General features: G+C 45.4%; 1 protein-coding gene across 4 annotated transcripts in view; it reads right to left on the reverse strand.

Moving 5' to 3' along the window:
- Positions 1-21,125, reverse strand: part of ANKS1A (ankyrin repeat and sterile alpha motif domain containing 1A) — a 93,518-nt gene that overhangs the window by 50,823 nt on the left and 21,570 nt on the right. For 3 of the 4 annotated variants that reach the window (XM_031042892.2, XM_034069694.1, XM_034069695.1), the window contains exons 2-11: positions 18,188-18,268; positions 17,253-17,409; positions 15,273-15,335; positions 9,586-9,882; positions 8,841-8,916; positions 8,449-8,550; positions 7,072-7,167; positions 6,769-6,965; positions 4,990-5,079; positions 1,075-1,192 (exon numbers count right to left, since the gene is read on the reverse strand). In XM_031042892.2, the coding sequence (XP_030898752.2) occupies positions 1,075-1,192; positions 4,990-5,079; positions 6,769-6,965; positions 7,072-7,167; positions 8,449-8,550; positions 8,841-8,916; positions 9,586-9,882; positions 15,273-15,335; positions 17,253-17,409; positions 18,188-18,268 (1,277 nt within the window). The remainder of the gene's footprint in view (positions 1-1,074; positions 1,193-4,989; positions 5,080-6,768; positions 6,966-7,071; positions 7,168-8,448; positions 8,551-8,840; positions 8,917-9,585; positions 9,883-15,272; positions 15,336-17,252; positions 17,410-18,187; positions 18,269-21,125) is intronic. The other variant, XM_034069696.1, reaches the window with a different exon arrangement.

Below are 21,125 nucleotides of genomic sequence, written 5' to 3' on the forward strand. Positions count from 1 at the left end.
CAGCCATAGCTGCACACTGAAAAGATAGCCTGAAAGCTTCTGGCTCAATGGCTGTCAGACTATTCCTGGCTGAGACCACAAAGCACCAACCTGAAAAGCATCCTAACGTTGCCTCCGGCAGCAAGTGGCTTTGGCAAGTGCTGGTGGGAAAACAGTGACCTCTTGTGCCACCCTATCCAAGCCTGGAGTACAGCAGGACTCAGGGAATGGAAGTTATCATGCTCCAGGAAGGGAGGAAAAAAAGCTGCAGGTCTTACAGAGCCATCAATGAGGCATCACATCAAGTCCTCATTATCCACTGTTCATCCTCAGTGAGACGGTTTCCAGGTTTACAGTCCCAAATTAAATCCTTCAAAATTCCTGCTCAGGACTTCGGAATAAAGCAAGACATGTTTTTTCCTTTAATCTGTTGTTGTTGTTGAAGGAAAGCCAAAAGCCCAGCACCAGCCAAACACAAGAGACAAGGTGTTCCCAGATCCTTTGCAAAGCACATAAGTCCCTCTGGGAGAAGGGAGACTAGTTTGATACTTAACCTGGCTAGGTGGTAGATTTTCAGTCAGTTCTAGACAGGGGCTTGCTCAATACGTGTTTGTTTTCCTCCTTTGTTAGTTTACATCTCAAATTAGCTTTAATACATGGGGGGATGTCGATTTTAAGACCAGGATAGCAGGGCAAATCATCTGCTGGTATAAACATGTGAAGCCAGCAGGGCTTCTAGTTCAGTTGGATGGAGAATACAGCTCATATGAATGCTTGTATCAGCTCATCTCTTCCACCCCTCTGCATTCACTTGACTCTGCCCAGGATTTGCTTAATCTCCAAGTTAACAGAAGAGCTCTTTGCAATCTCTTAGTTGTCAGAATAGAGCTGCCCTTCCTCTGTGTACATTTTGTACAGGAACATTTAGACCTCTCCTTTCTAAAAGTGAAGATTACCAGGAAACAAAACAATTGCAATGCTGACCCAGCCACCCCACCCAACAAAGAGTTTAACTGTTCCAGCTACTCTCTGCCCTCTATATTTTCCTTTAAATGCATCTAAGCAAACAGCTCTGCTCTTTGGATGGGCACTTACCTTTCGTTTTCCTATCCACTGCAATGGGCTTCTTAGTTTCTGCTGTAAGCAGCAGCTCGTAAGGGTGTTCCTCTTCTTCAGCTCCACTTCCCCTGCTCTTTCCTCGTGCACCAGAGGCCTAATGAAAAACAGCATAATGCAGAGCTCCACAAAGCAGTGCTATTTATCCCAGCAATAAAGCACAAGGCCTCTTTATGCCATGGTTTAAGCAAGGAATTGGCAGATGCAACACCTTCGCTGTGCAGTGGGATCCAAAATGTAATACTCCCTTTTTTTTACCCCCTCAAAAAACCCCCCAAACCCCCTTTATTTGATAGTATTTAAGAGTGCTGACAGCTTTCTATCACTGACAGATTCACTGTGCCAGGTTTGCAGACAGCCTGGAGGGGGGAAAAGAGCTGAGGCCCTTATTCATCAGATTTACTGTTACTACTGGAATTTGCATCGTCATTCACTATTTAGTTGCTGCTCTATTGGGACAAGGCTAAAGAAAATAAAAAGCCCAAATCCCTTCCTCCTTCTCAGAAGCCTCAGCTCTAGCATTCCTAACCTCAGGATGCACAGTGGATTTAGGACTAAAGAGCCTCAGGCAACACTGTATAAACCGGTGTAACCTCAGGATGTGCAGCAGTGACTGTGCCCATTTTAACCCCAAAAAGTCTCTGATTAGCAGTTGTTTGTAATACTGGGAGACCCTCCAGCAAGCTGCTGGAAAGCCATCATCCACGTGCATGGTCTTGAAGCAAGATCCAAATGAGTCTTGCCACAGATGCACACTTTGGTCTACCTCAATGTCAATGGTCTGACATCCTTACAGAGCCACATGTGCCATCCCAGTGTTAACTGGGCTAAACTGGGCTGTAGGGCACCTTGCCTCCATGGTCAGCTGCCTTCCAGCACCATCTCCTGGCCAGACCCTGATGAGTTGATGCAACCCTGTTTCAGGAGCCATGTGTGCCTACAGCCAAGGGTGCTGGGGCCAAATCCAAGCCAGAAAACAAGTGATCCCGACCTACTGCAAGACAGGGAAGTACAGGTCTGAACAAGACATCCTCCCAAAGAGGGCTCTTGTACTGCTCTGGAACTGCCACTGTCTAGACAGCAGACTAAGCACCACCTCCAATTTCCTCCCCAAGTGAAAGCATTCAAATTGCTTCAAGGGCAAATAGGTACCTACCTGACAGCAATCTAGCCAGGACCTCTGGAAGCCTAGGCAGCCTTGGGGAGGCACCAGGAGCCAGCAGCACAGACAGGATTCCAACATCCGTGCACTGCTTCTGCAAAGCCCAGCTGGCTTTTAAATCAATTTCTCAATGGGAGGAAATGGGGCATGTCCGGCAAAGAAAGTCTTTGTTTTACCTGCTCAAAGCAGGAGCTGTCGGGCAGAGCTGCTCCTTTTGAGGTGAAGATGCTCAACGTGAGCAAATTAAGGAACAAAACCTCTAAGCAGATGGTGGCACAAAACCATCAGACTTTAACAGTGGGTGATGAGCTCTTGCCAGAGAGCCTGGAAAAATATTGCCCAGCAGCAGCCTGGCAGAGCAGTTGCAGCCTGGACCTCGAGCAGGCACTAGGATACCTCTCACACTCTGCAGATGATGATCACTGTGCTCTCCTCTTTCAGATCCATTGAACATATTTGAAGGCAATAGCTCCTCAGCAATACACAATTCCCAGCTTTTGCTCTGTAAATGTTTGTGTATGTATTTATATGCCTGGTTGCATTTCCTTTTCTCCATCTCTCATCCTTCCAAGCTCTGTATAGGATTTTTAAATAGAGTTTCAGGTTTAAATTCACCCAAAATGAAGACCATTGTTTGCTGGAGAACTGTGCTTGCTCTGTAGGCTCTGCAACCAGGAGCAACAAAAGCAAATCAACTTCTCTTCCAGTTCATCTTTCATTTATTTGTACATGTTGGTGAGCATGTAGAAATATTCACTATCAGCAAAGCCCAAAAATGAGATGTTGTTAATAATGAGCATGCTCTTCAAAGTGTATTTAATCCACAGCAATGAACTCAAAGACTTTGAAAGGATACCTCATCTCTTTTCTCTCCTCCCTCAGCAGAGCTGCAGACCAAGCTGCTAGAACAATCATGGTGCCTTGTCTTTCATCTGCACTTCCCTTTTGGAGATGAGGAGTAAACAAGTGAAACTGCAGCCTCATTTGCCAATGCAGACTCTTACTCAGCTCCAACCCCAGAAGGTTTCTGCAGATAGTGGAAGGTGGCACTCAAGCAATCAGCTCTTCTGCCTGTTTGTACTCATGTTTTTCCATGATGAAAGTGAAAATGTTCTTGTTTATGCACATCTGTTTTGACTGATAGCCCCATCTTGGCAACTGAATAAAAAGACTACTTTCCAAACCAGAGCTTGGCCCAACCCCAGAACACTCAATGACTGACTGTCCTGGCTCTAATGTGAGGGCAGGTCTAGAGGATGAGACCAGGATGCTGCAATGAGACATTTACAGCATTCCCTAAGCTAATTCCTGTTCACGCCTGCCCAACCCAGGGAGAAGAACATGTACTGAGATGATAAATAAGGGGCAGGAGTCAGAAAAGCAAAGCACCCCAGAAGTAGCAAAGAATCAGAGCCAAAACAGCCTTATCAGTACACCGAGAAGGCAGTGACACACACACTGCCAGTAAGGTCTATCAGTGAACTTGGTGACAAATCCAGATCTCCCCAGCGGGTCACTCTGTACAAGTCTATTTGCCAGCAAGACTTCCTTTAATGGATCATATTTCCAAAGCCATTAAAACCAGGACAACCCAGCAGGTGCTTGATAATTAAATATGGCAAGATAACTCAGCAGGGGCAGTCAGGGCACATCTCCCTCCCTCATGTTTGTCATCATGAACACATTCTGCTTCCAATTATGCTGTGACCTGTTCCCCAGCCCTCTTCTGCTGCCAGCCAGCCATGGACTGGTTTTCACTCTGCAAAGCCATTTCAACAGCAGTGATCAGCCCACAGTTTCACATTTCAGGTGAAATTATGCACTGTTTGGAGCTTTCCTCTCTAGAAAAAGCCAGTTCTGTTAATGCAAATAATGTTGACTCATGTCTCATGTAGATGTGATATACTTCAGAAAACAGATCACATTCCTGCCTTGCAGAACTTCAGCAGATCAACACATTCAAAGCAAAGCATCTGGTGAATGGGAGGCTGTTACAAGACACTCCACTTGTTTTACATAGAAGCCACCGCACTTGGAAAAGCAAGGAAATCCTCAAGATCTGGGTTTGCTTTGAAGATTTTCCTGGGTGTCAGAAGTCACCAAGACACATTTGTGGTTTCACACCCCCCACAGATGGATCTCCTGGAGAGCCCTCACATCCAAGTGACGTAAAATGGAGTAAAAATGAGCAATTGGAAGCCCAGTGACAAAGATGCAGAACAGGAAAGCTTTAGCTTCATCAAAAAGCAGCTCACATGCATTGACCTCTGCAGAGACAGCTTTAACATATGCTGGGCCAGATTCTCAGCTGAATTCAAACCCCTGATCCCTGTTCACGTCAGTGGAATCCACAAGCCCACATCGTTCCTCCACATCTGGAAGCTCACTGGAAGCAGGAACTAATGGCCCTCTGGGTTTCAGTCTCAAGTGAAGATGCATTTGGTGGGATCATTACAAATGGGCAACAGTCCACATCACAATGGGATTCAGAAAAAACCCTCTTCCTAAGGGAATTCCCAGCCAAGAATAGGAAAGTAAGGCTAAAGGGCAACACAGAGGTGCCCTGGAAGAACTGCACAAAGGAAGTTCCCATGGCAAGTGACAGAAGCAATGCTGGAATGAAGGAAAATTTCCCACTCACAACCCAACTTGCAAGGTTAATATCATAGTTGGCTCCTCCCAAATTAATTAAACTGATCTTTACACCACACTCCTATAAAGGACCCACATACCTCACAGGAAGCACCATGGCCTATCTTCTCCACATGCTGCTCCTCCTCTTCATCAGGTGGTGGCTTGGCAGGTGGCGGTGGACGTTCCCTCTGTGGTTTAGGAGATCACAGTCAACTGTGCTGTGTTAAAGCACATCCCCTTCTGCTCCCACCACCGTGTCCATGCTGCTGTGGATGCAGCATGGGAGGGACCTCCTTAAATTCATGTGGGTGGAAAAGTTCAGTCCTACCAGCACAGAGCCTGAGACTGCTACTGATAACAGAGCACCCCGTTGTGCTCTGCAGTGGTGACACTGCACAAGGCCAGCTCTGGCCCACGTGAGCACCAACTGTGCTGTCAGGAGGATGAAACTGCTGGGGTGGAAGGTGCTGTTTACACAGGCTTAGTGCATTACCTCAGCCAGTCCATTCAGACCCAGACTGGTAATCTCAGCGCAGGGCAACACAGCCGAGGTCAGTAATGAAATCATACAAATGGGTAGAAAAGCGAAGACATCACTTGTGTCTTAATAAAACAGTAAGTGATTCCAGAGGAACCTTTTATAGAGCAAAACCCTAGAGATCAAGAGACAATGCAGCACTGCATTCCTCAAACATCCCAGCACTGCCTGTAGGCAGCGAGAGCTGCACAGCTTTGCCTCCATGCAGGGCTGAACACAACTCCGCATCATCTCCTGCCCTGCAACAGCTCCATCTAACGGCAAAGGGAAAGACGAAGAGGTGGATTGCTCACTCCAAAGCCAAGCAAGCTTAGGGATAAACTCCAGCAAGCTCCTGGAGCACATCCCTGCTCCTCCCTTTTCATTGCAGTTCAGCCTCTCATCTAACCTGGGACAGAGCTGAGCCTATTTCACACCAGACACCATCAACACAGGACAATGCATAGATGGATGTAAGCCACCAAGATTCAGTAACAGGATAGTGTACTGCCCATTCTAGAGGGATCTGTCTGAGATGTCAGGCTTCTGGAGCTTTTGTTTCATTTCTACTATACTTGCTAATAGCACAGGAAAAAAGATACCCCTCTGCAGGGTGAGAGGAATCATGGTTTCTGTATGAGCAGCAGTTTAATTATTCTTTGCCTTTTGTCCAGAACTGCATCCACAGAACAGGCTTTGTAAAACTAAGCAGAAAAGCACCCCTGAAGCTGACACAGCACGCTGCAAGGCCAGCATCTGCCCCATAGGCATTGGTTGCTAACGGGGCAGCAAATGCAAGTAACTGAAGGAAGGTAAGGAAGACTTCACTGTAGACAGTTCCAGGAACTTTGCATTGCTTTGTAAAGCCTTGAGTACCCTCTACAGATCTCTGCAAGTAATACACACACCCCAAAATAAAAGGTTCCACTGCCAACTAGATTCCAATGGGACATTCTTCATTTCTCGAGAGCCTTCTCTTGGGCAAAGCAGAGAGCAAGAGAGGAGAAAAATGCTGCACACAAGTTTCCAAAGCATTTTTCTACCCCAGTTAGCCCTTCAGCTAAGTGTAATGTCCCAACAAACCCAAATCCATTGGCACCCAAACTCAACAGCCAGAAAACAGATGGAAGCAACATGAGGTGAAAATCAGCACAAAGAAGTGGCTATCTGTAGGCAATACAAGAGGGGTTGTGTGAAGAGGCCAGTGAAAAGGAGAGGTACCTGCCTGCTGCAATCAATGTCAGGGATGGGTTTAAAGACTTCCTCAAGCTGGGGGATTGAGATTCTTTGCAAAATCATGACATTAAAGGCAAGTTGCCTATCCTAAGGCAAGCAGGGAGGAGCACACATAGCTACATACAGGCCTGACTCCTGCTGCTTTGAGACCAGTTGATTCAGGTTCCTTATTCAGAGACTCCCGATCTGAGGATCTCCCACTGGCAAGGCTGTCCAGGGAGTGGCAGGACGTTGCATTGTACAAAGCTTCATATGGGCTCTCCTCTTCTGGGTTCACATCAAAGTCTATGATCAGTTCTGTAACTGCTTTCTCCACATCACCTGGAAGAGGAGGAGGGACACAAAGACATCACTCAGGGCTTCTGCCCCTGGAAAGGCAGCACTTGAAGAAGAAGGGTGTTAGTGACTGTTGTGGTATGAAGCCTACCCTGAGATACCCGGCCCACAGGATCAGTGGGGGGAACAAGTGGTGCTTGAACAGTCTTCTCCACAGCTTTGGCACTTTTCTTCCCGATGGTGTAATCTGCAGTGAGGTGGGAGGACAGGGTCAGTTTGTGTCAGTCTAGTTTTACATCCACTTCAGCATATGCTACTTCCTCCCTTGTGGATGGAAGGCCAATTGTCAGCTTATGAACTCTCAAAAAAAGAACCCATTATTAAAACTTGCAGCTCAGATCCCAAAATAGAAGCAGGAGATCTCTTTAATCACATACACAAGATTAAGGATGGGCCTTTGAACTTTTACAGGAGTCTTTAATCAGAAAGCTGCAAAGCTCCTGCATGGACACAACGTCAGGAGCAGATTACTTCATGCTGTAGACACAAGCTACATCACTAAACAGAGACGTAGTCTGGTTTTCTGGAGTCATAAGAGAGAAAACAACTCTAGCCACCATTCAAATCACAGGCAAAGGCAGAAACATTAAACCTACATGCACAGTCAGCCAGCAACACCTCACACAGCCAGCTCACAGGAGCAAACTAACAGCATTTACCTGCAAGAACTTCAGTTATAAAGCCCATTTTTTGTCTGCTATTTCAGGATAGAGATAATACCCACCAGCCTCACAGGCAAAGCTTAATTAAAAGTCTGCAAAGTGCTTTGAACCTGTAAAGCTCTCCAATGCAAAGCATGAATAATGAACACCGGTTGCACACACTTCTGATCTCTCTCCCCACAGCTGAGAGGAAATGGAGACAGCATAATTACAAGGTATGAATTTAGCTAAAGTGCCACATTTCGCTCCCTAACTTGGACAGACACAATGGGCCAAGCTCCTTAATAAGCCACAAGTAATCAAGGCCTTTTCTGTAAGTCTCATCTGTGAAAAATCCATGCCCAAGCTTCAGAATGAAGTGAGGAGCAGGATTTAAGATCTGTGGACAACTATTTGCCTACAGAGCCACATGAAGGGACAGCTAATCCAAAACCATTTCTAAAGCTATTTACTTCACTTTCTGCAAGCAGATTTAGGCTCTCTTTAATTTTCAGTAACTTCTAAAGTGAGTTAAACAAGCCTCAATTAAGCCACTGGAACTGTAAAAGTTATGTCACACTCTTTCAGCAAAGGAGCCAATCCCCCTAAAGCCCATCCAAACATCCCCCTGCAAGAGTCTGGTCTGGAGACAATTCACCTGAACATTGAAGCCTCATTAATTCCTACACCTGTACGATTCTCATTGAGGGACCTGACCTGAAGCTGCTTTGCTTCCAGCATCTTCCAGGACTACAGAACAAAATCCTGTATGTGCACTAGCATTCAGCACCCCGAACTTCCCCCAGGCACAGAGCTACATCACTTACCTTCAATAAGAGCTGCTATGTGTTGGCTTTTCTGAGAGGGAAGCTCCCTCACAATATCCAGAGCTGTCAGTCCTCTGTTATCCTTTATGTTCACATCAATACCTATGGCAAGAGGTGTAGAGAAGGCAAAAGCAAGAATATCTCCTCACTATGCGCAAAATCATGTCTCCATGTTAAGTCAGATCTTACGTTTGTGATCATCACTGGGGGAGCTAAAAAATGCTCTAGAGAGACAGACCTGAAGCCAAACACTGAGAGAGAACTTCTATAGCCCTCTGCAAGGAACTCTGGTAGCTGGTTGGAGAAACATGCTGCCACTATAATGGGGTTTCCTCAAGTTCTGGGTGAAGGCATCACCACATTATTGCTTCAAAAGGGGATCAGTCTCTCACCTGCAGCCAGCAATATTTGTACCACATCTGTCTTGCCAAACAAAGCAGCTTCGTGCAAAGCACTGCCTTTTTCAGTCTGCAAATTAAATGGAAAAATAGCATGAAGCCAGACTGGGAATGGGGATGGAGGCATGTTTTAGAAGGTTACAGAAGCAATAAATATATGCCATCATATATAAAGCACAGGCAACAACATCTACACCCGAGGACAGGCTATCAACGTTATTACAATGCTGAGAATTTGGAATGGAAAATGGGGATGGTCTCCTCAGAGACATGCAGGCCCAGGTTAGAGACCAAGAACGGACTTTGTACAACTTAGAGAGAGGTTGTGTCCTGGAAAAGAAAGACAAGGCCACCCCATACAAGCTAGAACTGCAAAACCAGCGTATTCACAAATGGCTTGATAGGAAGAGACACAGTTTGCCTCCATCACTATCAAGAGCTCATGGTATTGCGGGACAGAATAGTTTCAGCTTTTTTTCTCCCTTGCCATGTGTCTGGGGCTCTTTATCTAACTACCAAGCAGGCGAGAAGCATGCACAGCACCAGAACCCCTCTGAGCAGCTTCTCAAAGCAACTAAGAGCTGAACAAACAGCCCAGAGGCAAACAAAGCTACTGCTTATCTTTCATAAAGGATCCCTCTGGAAAGAGGGTTAGGTGGAGCTCTCTGTATGGTAACCACAGGGATTCTCCATCCCCCAGCTATCAGAGCAGCTCTCCACACACAGCCACACCAGATACCTGATAGTTGCTATCCATGCCAGCATCCAGGAGGACATGGACTACAGTTTTGTGACCATTCCTAGCAGCCAAGTGCAGAGGAGTGTGTTTCTTAGTGTTGCAGCTTAAGAGATTGGGGTGAGCGTTCAAGAGCATCTTCACAACTTCCAGCCTCCCGTAGAGTGCAGCCAGGTCCAGAGGAGTCTCAAACTTGTTATTGCGCATGGTGGGGTCAGTCAGCTCCTCCAGAAGGACCTTCACCACCTCTGTGTGGCCATACTGTGCAGCACAGTGCAGTGCGGTCTCATTGTCGTTGTTCTGGGGAGTCACAAATGACAGTGCATCAGAACAGGGCATTACAGAGCTGCCTCATGCCTCGCTCAAACCATTGAAGTTTAAATGCAAAAACAAGACCAAAAAGGCAGTTGGGAAGCAGAGAGCCTGAAACAGCCTGGAGAGAGCTTTTCACCATCTCAGTAGCCATTTACCAGGCACAGACAGCCCCTCATGAACTCATCAACCAACCACTCAGTGAAAGCTTCAGAACCATCCAGAACAGTAAGCTTTACTCAGATATCCTAGATCAGCTCTATAGGAAATAGGTGCTATATGTGTAATAGCCTGCTTTTAAAGCACTGAGGTCAAAATCAAGGGACCATGCTGAGGTTAAAGGAAGGGATTGTTGAGCTGGATCTGGATTCCCATTAATCCTGCTAGCACTTGGGAAAGGCAGTCTGTTATTTGCTGGCAGCATCCCATACTTGGAGGTGCCACAAAAATAGAAGGCTGCAATGTGTGATAGGCAAACTGCAGCATGAGTTCTATCTGCTGTAGCTTAACTGTCATCATTTTAGATTTAAACTTCAATTGTTTCAAATCCTACTTATCCTGATTATAACAGTCATTCCACCTTTGCAATTCCAAAGCTCGCAAGAAAGGGTGCATTAAGTTACATGCAGTTTGTGAATTAAAGCAGTGCAATCAGATCATTCCACCAAGAAGCCAAGGTCTCAGGAAGAGCTGTCCAAGCAACAGGAGGACACCTCCACAGTGAAAGCCAGATCCAACCAATGCATGCAGCATTCGGCAGGGTAAAAATCAGCAGTGCAAAGCATTGAAAGACAAGCGACCCAACCCACTACACTTACAGGTGCAAAATCAGAATGTTGCTAGGGTTAAGAAAGCCTTTTCTTAAATTCACCTCAAGTTTCTGGTTTAACTGCTGTGTGTTACAGAATCGGTATGCACAAAGGGATTTTGGTTTAGGACTCTAGAAACAAGTATTTATCTAACAATTTGACCCCAAAATAACTTTAGTATAAACTGTTACACACTTCAACTTCAGCTGAAAGAATCACAGTTGAATTTGTCATTTTAGTTCCTATATAGGAAGAATAATTCCTATTGAAAACCAAAAACAAAACCAGAGAACAGACCTGTCTTGAAGGAGTTATAGGTACTACTTTAGAGACCAAATTTGATCACAAGTACCTTCCTTTTGGCTTTCACATGCACTTTCTTGGATACCAGCTTGTAGGAACAGTCATTTTGCACCACTTCACAACCACACACTGCAGAACTTACTCTGTTATACAGGTACTTTAATCTTATGACCATGGTAAGTCATCCTAAGGATTACAGGAGTCATGCATGTAACCCCCCACTTGTTTGGATCTGGTATGTGCATCATTCTTCAGCCATGTGAGAAGCAGAAGGGAAGTGAGGAGCTCTGGAGAGGCTCTGTGCAGCTGCAGCTTGTGTAAAAGCAAAGCCTAAGGAGGCAGGAAGCAGCATCAGCCACATGCAGGAGTGAGATATTCAGGAAGGCGAGGAAAGCACAGCATCACTGTTAGCACAGAAGGTCAAAGTCAAACAACAGACTCTATACTTGGAGTGGCAGAGGCAGCCATGATGAAGGAAGGCACACATAAGTGGACAGAAGTTACTCAAGTCTGCACATAAAATATACATATGGAGTGAGAAGGGGAGAGAATAGACAACTACAGAGATCACACCTATCAATCAGTTTCATCTGTTGCTCTCAAGGCATTTAACATTGGTAAATCACATATTAACTGACAGGGAAGGGAACCTGGGTATCAGTGAGCCCACAGCACAGGACCAAGGAACTCAGCCTGCCCCATAGCATAAAGGAGGCTCAGTACCAATTCCTGCAGGAGGAGATAACCCTGGTCCCTCTGGAGCAGTGGGTGTCTGCAGAGAGTCATGGCAGACACGCACTGCCTATGCCACATAGTCCTGGCTACCAGGGGTTTCCCCTCTCATCCCTCCCTGGCACAGAGACCACATCCCTCAAGGGTGCTTTAAAGCACACAGCAACTCCAAACACCCACCTGGTCGCTCAGGAATGGAACACAACATCCTTTAATAACATAACTGTTGGAGGCTTCCCCCATCTTCACTGCAACTTAGTCTGATTTCCATGAGCAGACCAGGGCTCTGAGATCCCCAGGTGGTAAAAATCCCCTGAATCATTCCAGCAGGTCCCCCACCACCACCACAGCCTGGGACTGGAAACCCCCATTACTGCTCAAGTCTTTATTGCCTCCATCCTGGGAAAGTTTTGAGCAGCCACAAATACTAGAGCTGACCAGGCAAGGGAGTCTGCTCCCTTCACATCACCTCTGCAAGCACAAACCAGAGTGGAGCCTGAACAACACGCAGGAGCTCTCAGACATACATATTTATTGGAGATGGAAGAAGAAAATTCCTTTCCAGCAGCCACAAGGCAAACGGCTTCAAATTTCAAACCTTCTTAGAGAAAGAGAGCACTTAAGAGGGCCCAGGGGCTGCATTCCTGCAGGAATCCTCACATCTCCCCCCAGTTCACAGCTGGGAGCAAGAAGCCAGGCTCGAAAGATGCCTCCCTACAGACCACAGAATGGGAACACAAAAAGGAATGCCTCTGCTTTCATATGGGCTCCATCAAGTTTTTCAAGCCCTGGTAACTGAATACTACATACCATAGGCCTTATACTCCTCATCAGATGCTAATATGGAGAATCTATAACCACTTAAAGTACATGGGTCTGCACCGCCGTTCCTAACGCACCAGAAGAGAGGTTCGACTTAAGCAGGGGTGATTGGGTTTAAATAAGGGAAAAGTTTCTACCCTTCTAACCTACAGAGATTTGAATGGTTGAATAAAATGCCAAGGGAGACTATAGAGCTGTCCCTGTCCAAGGCTTTGGAGAAGCTGCTACACAAACACTGGTCAGCAGTGGTTTAGGTAGATATGATCCGGCCTCAGGGCTGGGGAAAGAGGCCATAGGACTCTTCAGTCTCATCCAAGCTATTTCTAAGATCCCTGTGGAGGTCTTTTGTCAATGTATACACATCTAACAGAGCCCTGCCCTATTAAAAACCTACTCTGCTGCCCCAGTGACACATCTGAAACTAAAGCACAGAAGAGCCATGTCTCACAGGCATAAAAGAGAAAACATATTAAGCAAAATCCAAACTTCCCCAGGAGGTAACAGCTAAAGGACATCACCACCTGAGGCACAAAGCTGGCCAAAAGAGTTGGACCAGCTCCTTCCCTCCTTCTGCAGCATGTGGTGTCCACGGGTATCCCACGCAGCACACTGCCAGGAGCAGAGGAAGGATGAGCAGAACTCCTTCCTTTACAGCACCTTAAACCCACATCTGCAGGATTCATTTGCTTCCAACTACAAAAGACAAAGGTGGTTTGTGCAGTGCACAAAGCTGAGCTGTGTGACAGCCTTTTCTACACTGGCTCTGCCCAAATGGTTGGTTCCTTCATACACATTAAAGAACTAAATTCAAGATAGCAGAAGGTACTGAAGCAAAACTGCTGCTCTATCTCCTTTGCTTCTGACATTTGTTATTCAGAAGTCCTGTAACAGAGGCCTCCTATTGAACTAAGATGTTTAAAAGGGACATAAAAAGAAGCTTAGCTATTGCTTTAGCTCTTAGGAAAGCAAGAAGCTTCTGGCTCTCTTATCTCTTCCTCAACAGGGTATGAGATTGTAGTCCAGCCTTATATAAATGCTTCCTCCTTCTCCTAAATACCCCAAAATGTTTGGAAAGATGAAACATCTCTCAATTGTTCCTGCATAACATCCCATTCTGCATTGGAGTGGAGAAGCTGAAAGCATCAACTAAGAATGACACTCACACTTTACACCTGGACTTTTGTGGTTCTCCCACCTGCAGCCAGGCTACTGAGAAAACATCCAGGTTTGCAGGACGTAAGATTCCACATGCTCTTCATCAACCCTGGGAAGAACCTGGTGTAAAGCTCATCAGAACTTGTGAAGAACCTAACAGATTGTGTGTAAATCATCTCCTTAAACCAAGGCACAGGTTTCAAAACCACATTGCCTTCCTCTCAAAAGCACCACAGCCACCTCTGAAAGTGAACTGGAAGTTTAAAATAAGGCACTTATCCAAAATGTAAAGCCCAAATTAGAATACACAGTAAGAACTCCCCCAGAAAGTGAGTGGATTGTGCACTTCATTCATTCAACATTCTAATGCTGGAGTGCAGAAGATTTTACTCTGTTACTGACAATGATTCAGAAAGTCCCTCTGAGGCAACTGAACTGCTCAACTGTGATGCTTCCACAGAAGACACTCACTGTTGGAAGAATTCCCACCTGGATGTGTACGTAGATATATTTGTGCTTAAGAGATACGCACTGGAGCATCCTGAAACACAGGTCTGCAAACCCAAACCCAATTCCCAGTGGTGAGCAAGCTCGGGAACTTTGATATGTGTTTTTAAGGCACTGCAGATAGAGTAGAGTGAAAGTGCTAAGTGAACTCTGAGAGTTTAATCTGCCATGGATGGCTGGATCCCAAATAACTACCTGGAAACAACCACGAAGTGGTGGCTTACAGCAGAAGAACCTCATAATAAATCAGCAACTCTTCTGCCACCACTGGCCGGCAGCTTCACTATAAATAAGAATAACTAATGGTGTCTGAGAAGACACCACCAGGAACTCTCTTATCTGCTTCTTCAACTGCTCAGCCTCAGTGCATGGAAGTGCTGATGTCATGGCTCAAGAACAACTAAAAGCAAGAGGAGCAAAACAGGCAAGAAAACAGGAACAGAAGACCAGGGCTGAAGGGTCGGACGACACAACAGACTTAACATTCAAAAAAGAGAGACTGATGCAATAAGCAGGACATGAAGGACTTGGGAAGGGAGGCATGAACATTACTGCCTTCCCTTCTCCCCACCACCAGAGTTAACTGTCCATTCAAACAACAAATACAGCATTTTGTAGGAGGAAAGGCAGGAAAATCCACTCTAAACAGCCCACAGAGAAAACACATCCATGTTTAAGCAGGAAAAAATCCATCTCTTTGCATTTATCAGCAACATTAGCACACGAAACAAAACCTAAAGCATTTTTAATGGAAATAACATTACCTTTTGGAAGTCATCCAGCCCAATCAAGCAAACTGACCATCACCGTGAGTCCTACAAGGCTAAGCACTGAAGGAGCCCCCAGGAAAAGTAAGGAAAAGCTTCCCTTAAATTATGTTTCTATAACTGCTTTGAAGAAAGAAACCCACAGTAAATAAATTGTCATATTTTTCCCAAGCTGCTGCAAAGTGAACAGGTATTAACTGCAACTGGATGACATTGCACCTGGAAGCACACGACTGCAGCTTGGAGTAATGATGTAGTGAAATGCTGACAGCAAAGTACACACCTTGGCATTGATATATGGGTCAAAGGGGCCGTACTTTTTGAGTTCTTTGATCTCAAGAGCATTCTACAAAAAGGAAGAGGAAAAAGAAAACAAAAAATGTGATCATGAAATGGGTGAGATAAAGCAACAAAGCAATGGGTGACTCCCAAGGGGTGGAAATGACAGAACACAGCATCTTGTTCCAGTCAAAGCTATTACCAGCAGAAGCCATTCCAGCTGCTGATTCCTGTAACTTGAACCACTGTGCATTTCATTGACAAGCCTTCAAACACAAGCAGCATGGGCTACTCAGTTGACTTTTCTCATTTAGAAAGGTTCCTACTAATCAGACATTAATGAAACATTACCTGGAAGGATTACACTACTAAAGCTTTTAATCTGTTGCAAAGGTTTGCCTTATACCTGTTCTACTCAGAGCAGAAGAGTTTACAGTCAGGGCCCTCAGTCAGTTCTTATCAGATGGACTGCAAACAGCTAACTACACATCTCAAACCTATTTGAACAGACTGAATGCCTGCAGCTGTGCCTGAAGACATTATTAACCACAGCCCCAAAGGGGAAACCTATCCACAGACATTAAACACACCCCCTTTTTTTATTCCAATAGAGGAATGGTAGTGAATAGCATTACCACTGTATCACTCATTTTGTGATGCTTCAGAAGCAACTGTTCAGCCCTGGAGCAGCCCAATGCATCAAGTTAGCCACCTTATACCAAGGAACAGAACTTAAGAAAACTTAAGCATGGCTCCCTGTTGCCATAAAGTGTGGCTGGAAGCAGTATTAGGACTCCTAAACCCAACTCCAAAGGGAGGTTTTGCTCCTCAGTGGCTGAAAAGTATCCACCTTAAATCAAAATTAAACAGCAAAACCCACAGTTACCAGCTGCTCATCTGGACTTGGATTTTGCTAAATTTGAGCCCTGAGTATCTGACCTACTTGGGAATTAACTTCTGAACATGTTTAGCCTTGTACTACTAAGGCAGACAAACTTATTCTGTTTTACTCCTCTCCTCCTGGATGAAAACCTGAGGGGTTTAGGAGTTGATTCACAGGGACATGAGATATTCCTGCCTCAGGGACAGGACAACCAAGGGCTATGGTCGCTTTAACCATCTGATTTGGATGTATTTCTGCATGTCTGCCCAAGCTCCCTCAGCCATAAGTGGCTCAGTAACACTGCTCAGTTGGCCTCACTCAGTAAACCAGTCCCCTATCTAAAACTCTTCAACAAGAGCAATATTTCGGTCTTCCAGCAGTAGCTTTCCAGAAGTTCCCTACTGAAAGATATCTGCTGACTTCCACAGGGAAGTTACATGGAGCCAGCCCCCCAGTGTGGACACAGCAGCCACTGTACAGAACAGCTGTCTCATACCAATCAAATCCTCTGCATCCCAGACCAAAAACCCATCACCTTGACAAAGGGAAGGAATCCACCAGATTGTTTATCTTGCCTGATTGCAAAACAATTTCTTAAGATTAAGCTAGGAACTAATCTGGGGGCTAATAAGGTTACAGTTATCTTGCAACTTACAAATTAGTTCAGTGGAGCAAGTGCTAGAGACAAGCCAGGAGAGTAGCTAAGAGAGCATGGCCAAACAAAGACTAAACAAAGCTGCTTTGATTAGTTCCCAAAGAAGGGAGCCAATGTATCTTTTGACAGAACTGAAACCTTCTCTGCTATCCAGCAACTGAAAGGAAATGTGAGTTAGTTTCAGAAGCCCGGTACGAAAGCAGCAGACCACTTTCTAGGTGCTGAATGGTTCTCATACTTCTCTATCTCTTTATAAACATATATTCCTTACTCATTCAACCACTAACCCAGAACTGGAGGTATTGCTTTAGGCAGTGCTCTTCTTATCCCACTAGCAAGTAGGACTTCATAACCATTGCTACTCCTTTGGCCAGGAGTCAGCTGAAGTAGTCTCTCACCATCCAAAGAAAGCAATTCAATAGTATATTAGAGTAAACCACACAGACCTGCTCATTCACTTTGGTATGTGAAGGTCCTTGGTGGATGAGGAGCTTCACTATGTCTGCATCTCCTTTCCAAGCAGCCAGGTGAAGAGGATAACAGCCTTTGCAGTCTGCTACGTTGGTTAGTGCATCATTCCGCAGCAGAACTTCCACAATGTCCCTGCAAGAGAAGGAAACTTCAACCCATAAGATACTCAGTCCTTGCTCCACAGCTTCTGCAGCAAGTGCTGCACAAAAGGCTAATCTGAACGGGAGTAGTTCAGAGATGCTCTTGAAATGTGTTTTTAAAGCATTCCTATTACATGCTGCCCAAGGAAAATGAAAGACTGCTGAGATGAGCTCAGAGAAGATCTGTGTCACCTTCCTACTAATGGAGCTGAACAGGGACTGAGGTCATCCACAGGCCACTCTGGTGAAAAGTGAATTGCACCAGAACAATGAAGACAAAGGTTTTAACGCTATTCAACCTCCCAGTATCTTAAGCAGCAATGAACACCATGAGATTTACCACGCTGAAGACCAGAGTTACTTAAAAATGTTATATACTTGAAAGCAAACTTGAAGTGTTGCAGGCACAGCAACACACTGGACACCAGACAGACTGCAGAGGACTGTTGCTGGAGAAGCCATCTTTAATATGTGGTTATATCTTATCCAAATTTTCTATAAATAAAAGAGTGGTTGAAAACTTCAGTGTTTTGCCCAATTTTAAGAGATGCACGATCATACTGTGCAGCAGGCAATGCCTCTACAGCTTCACTGCACTGATGTTCTTCACTTCTTGTCCTCAAGATGGTGTAGTGCTGCACCACTGCCAGATTTTTAGTGGGAACAGCATTAGAATGAATTACATTCATTAGGTGAACAAATTACACAGAAACCATAGCTTGTAAAGCACATAGTATCCCCTAAATCAAAGGCATTATAAGATGACTCACTTATGACCATTCAAAGCAGCATGGTGCAGTGGAGTGTATCCAGTACTGTCAACGCAGTTCACATTTGGCCCCCTCCAGATGCTGCAAGACAGAAAACGTACAGGGAACACTTAGGCATACACCAAACAGATGGACAGCTGGCAAGGACGAGTTTGAGCAGAGTTTTCACACCAAGTTGGTTATCTGGAAGCAAACGAGGGGCTGGACAGCTGTGGTTAAGAGCAGTAATAGAGTACAGACCACAGAGAGCACTGCGCCAAGCAGAGGGGTTAGCGGCACAAAGCACACAACTGGTACAGGAATTCACTACTCTGTGCTTCATCAGACCATCCTGGTTTTAAATCAGGGATGTTCGCCTGCTCCTAGACTGCCTTTCAGCCATACACGTGCTTGCCAAAAAGCATATTCAGATGAACACGTGTCTATTAAATTTAACCACAAGAGACAGTAAATCATCAACCCACTGCTAACTGACACCCCTCTGGAGAGCTCTGATGGGTCTGGGAAGCCCTCTTCCCTCTGTGGCAGGAGCCACTAGGAGTGGAAGTCCAAGACTTTGGGGTACAGAACCTGCTCTGCATCACCAGTGTGATTCCCTGCAGACTTCTTACTGTCCAAAAATCACTTCCATCTGACAGCTGCTGCAGTCCATATCAAAGAGGAGGTGGTCTCTGAGCTCCAAGGATATTGTTCACTTCCCTCCCTTGTTCAGAAGTTGAACACCAAGGATTTAAGGATTAACCCTGTAGAGCATTAATCTTCCCTCTAACCCCTGCAAGATGTTCTATTTAAACCAGTGGAGAAACATGTGTAAGGAGCTGGCACTGCTCTTGAGCTTGCTGATAAAGGAATTGGGCTTCCACTGCCACTCCTCCCAGGGCTACCACCCTCTCCCAGAAAGGGCATGTGAACACACATCAAGATGCTCCTATAAGCAAATTGAAACCATTCACCTCTTTGTCAACCCACCTTCCCTGTATGCTGGCCCATGTTAATACTGTCAGGAATTATACAGGATTTATTATAAGCCTGGACAATCATGCCTGTGCTAATACAGTACACTTGCCTGCGCTGTTTTCTTTAACTAGGGGTAGAACTTACCAGCATTCTCTAATCCCCCGTTTAATTGGTTTAAAATAAAGTCAACTGTTGTTCTTTATTAATTAGGCCTTTCCTGATCATTTCATTTCCTTCCCAGCATGTAACTGCTATGACTCATTGTAGGATACAAAGGCAGCCCGAGCAGTAACCAGGTTTCCTAACAGTCATTAACTAGATGAGTCCCAGCCAGAAAAAACACTACACCACAGTGTGCAGAAGCAGCAGGAAAGGCACCAAACCAATGGGAATCTCATGCAGACCAAGTGGAAATTCAGGAGTAAACTCAGCATGTTTCAGGTGGGATTCAGAAGCACACTCTGAAATGGAAAGTCTCAACCCCTCCTGAGTGACTCCTGATCCAGCAGAGCATTACAAAAGGCTTTGCAGCCCTGAGACAGACACAAGCTCCACTAGAGGAGAGGCAGCTGAGGGGAAACTTTATCCAAGAGGACAGGCAAGTGAGCCACAAAATCCAATTTGCAACAGATCAGGCTGCTTATCCAGCAGCATTCCCATACACCACCACTCACTTCAGAAGCAAACAGCAAACCCACCCATGATGGAATGCATTTCAACTGCTACTAACATCATTTGCAGGATGATGGCTTCAACTGCATCCAGAAGATATGCACCAAAAAACCCAATCAGACTGAGTCCAGGAGGAGCCCTTCCCCATCCAGCAGCAACAGTCCTGAGGTATGAAGGGGATCTGAGTAATTCTCAAGCTCTGGTTTATTCTTGGCAGTGGGTTCACGCAGTGTGGTTGCCCAAATAATTTATTGCTGGATTTAAAGTGGTGATTAATGGTTAAAACTAGTGCCAGAAAGACTTGTGTGTAGTCTAGAGCAGTTCTAAATGCTGCACCTGCACATCCCCTTGCACAGGCTGCTAACCTGAGACCAAAGCCAGAGTTCAGTGGTTTTACATCCTAAACAGAGCTGTGTTTTGATGCTGAGCTCAAAAAGCTTCAGGGTGCATGTATGAAAAACCAGCAGCATTTAATGCAAGTGTTACTTCCAGCTGAAGTTATGAAGGAAACCCCAAGTTAGTGGTGCAATGGGCATAAACCAAGTCATCTGCTCCGGCAGCAGGTCTGGGGACTGGAGCACAGGGTATCCACCAGAGACCCTCTGATGGGAAACAATTCCATAAAGAACACGCTTCCATAAACTTCCGGAGGAATTTTCAGGTTAATGCTTTAGAGTAAAAGCAAAGTTCACTCAAGGCACTAGGAGAAGGAGAGAAACTGGAGCCCAGCATGGAACTGGTTCCACAGCAAGCACCGGGCACTGTGGAAACCAACGGGCAGGATTTGAAGATATTAACTCAAACATAACAATCTGCTGTGTCCTTCCCTCCCCTCTGCCCTTTTAGTCTTGCAAATAAAGCAAGCTTTTATCAAAGAAAGGTCAAATGAGCCAGAAGTTCAGACTGAACGGATCCGAGGAGAGAACCAGTTATATTTAGATGAGGGCTGCACTGAAGGATGTCAGTCTCTTCCCTCCTCTTCCTCCCCAGCCCTGCCAGGAAGGCCACAGCCTCCTGAGTTAACAGAAACCAAAGCTTCCATCCCAATTTTATTTATGCAATGCACAGCATTAAAGTGTCAGACTAGGAAGATCCCAACTTAGATCTAAACACCAGAAAATAACTCTGCTATAATCGGCAGAAACTAGGAGCTGGAAAAACACTGGCATGTCCTTCTGAAAGACACCGATGGTCCCTGGGCACTGTCTGCAGGGCCTGGTGCATCCGATTTGAATGACATCTCTGTAGGAACTGTGGCAGAACTACTGGAAACAAAGCCCAGGCTCTAATCTAAGACATTATTAGGAAA

Source organism: Melopsittacus undulatus, chromosome 16 (genome assembly GCF_012275295.1).
Source record: "Melopsittacus undulatus isolate bMelUnd1 chromosome 16, bMelUnd1.mat.Z, whole genome shotgun sequence".
Lineage (NCBI taxonomy): Eukaryota > Metazoa > Chordata > Aves > Psittaciformes > Psittaculidae > Melopsittacus > Melopsittacus undulatus.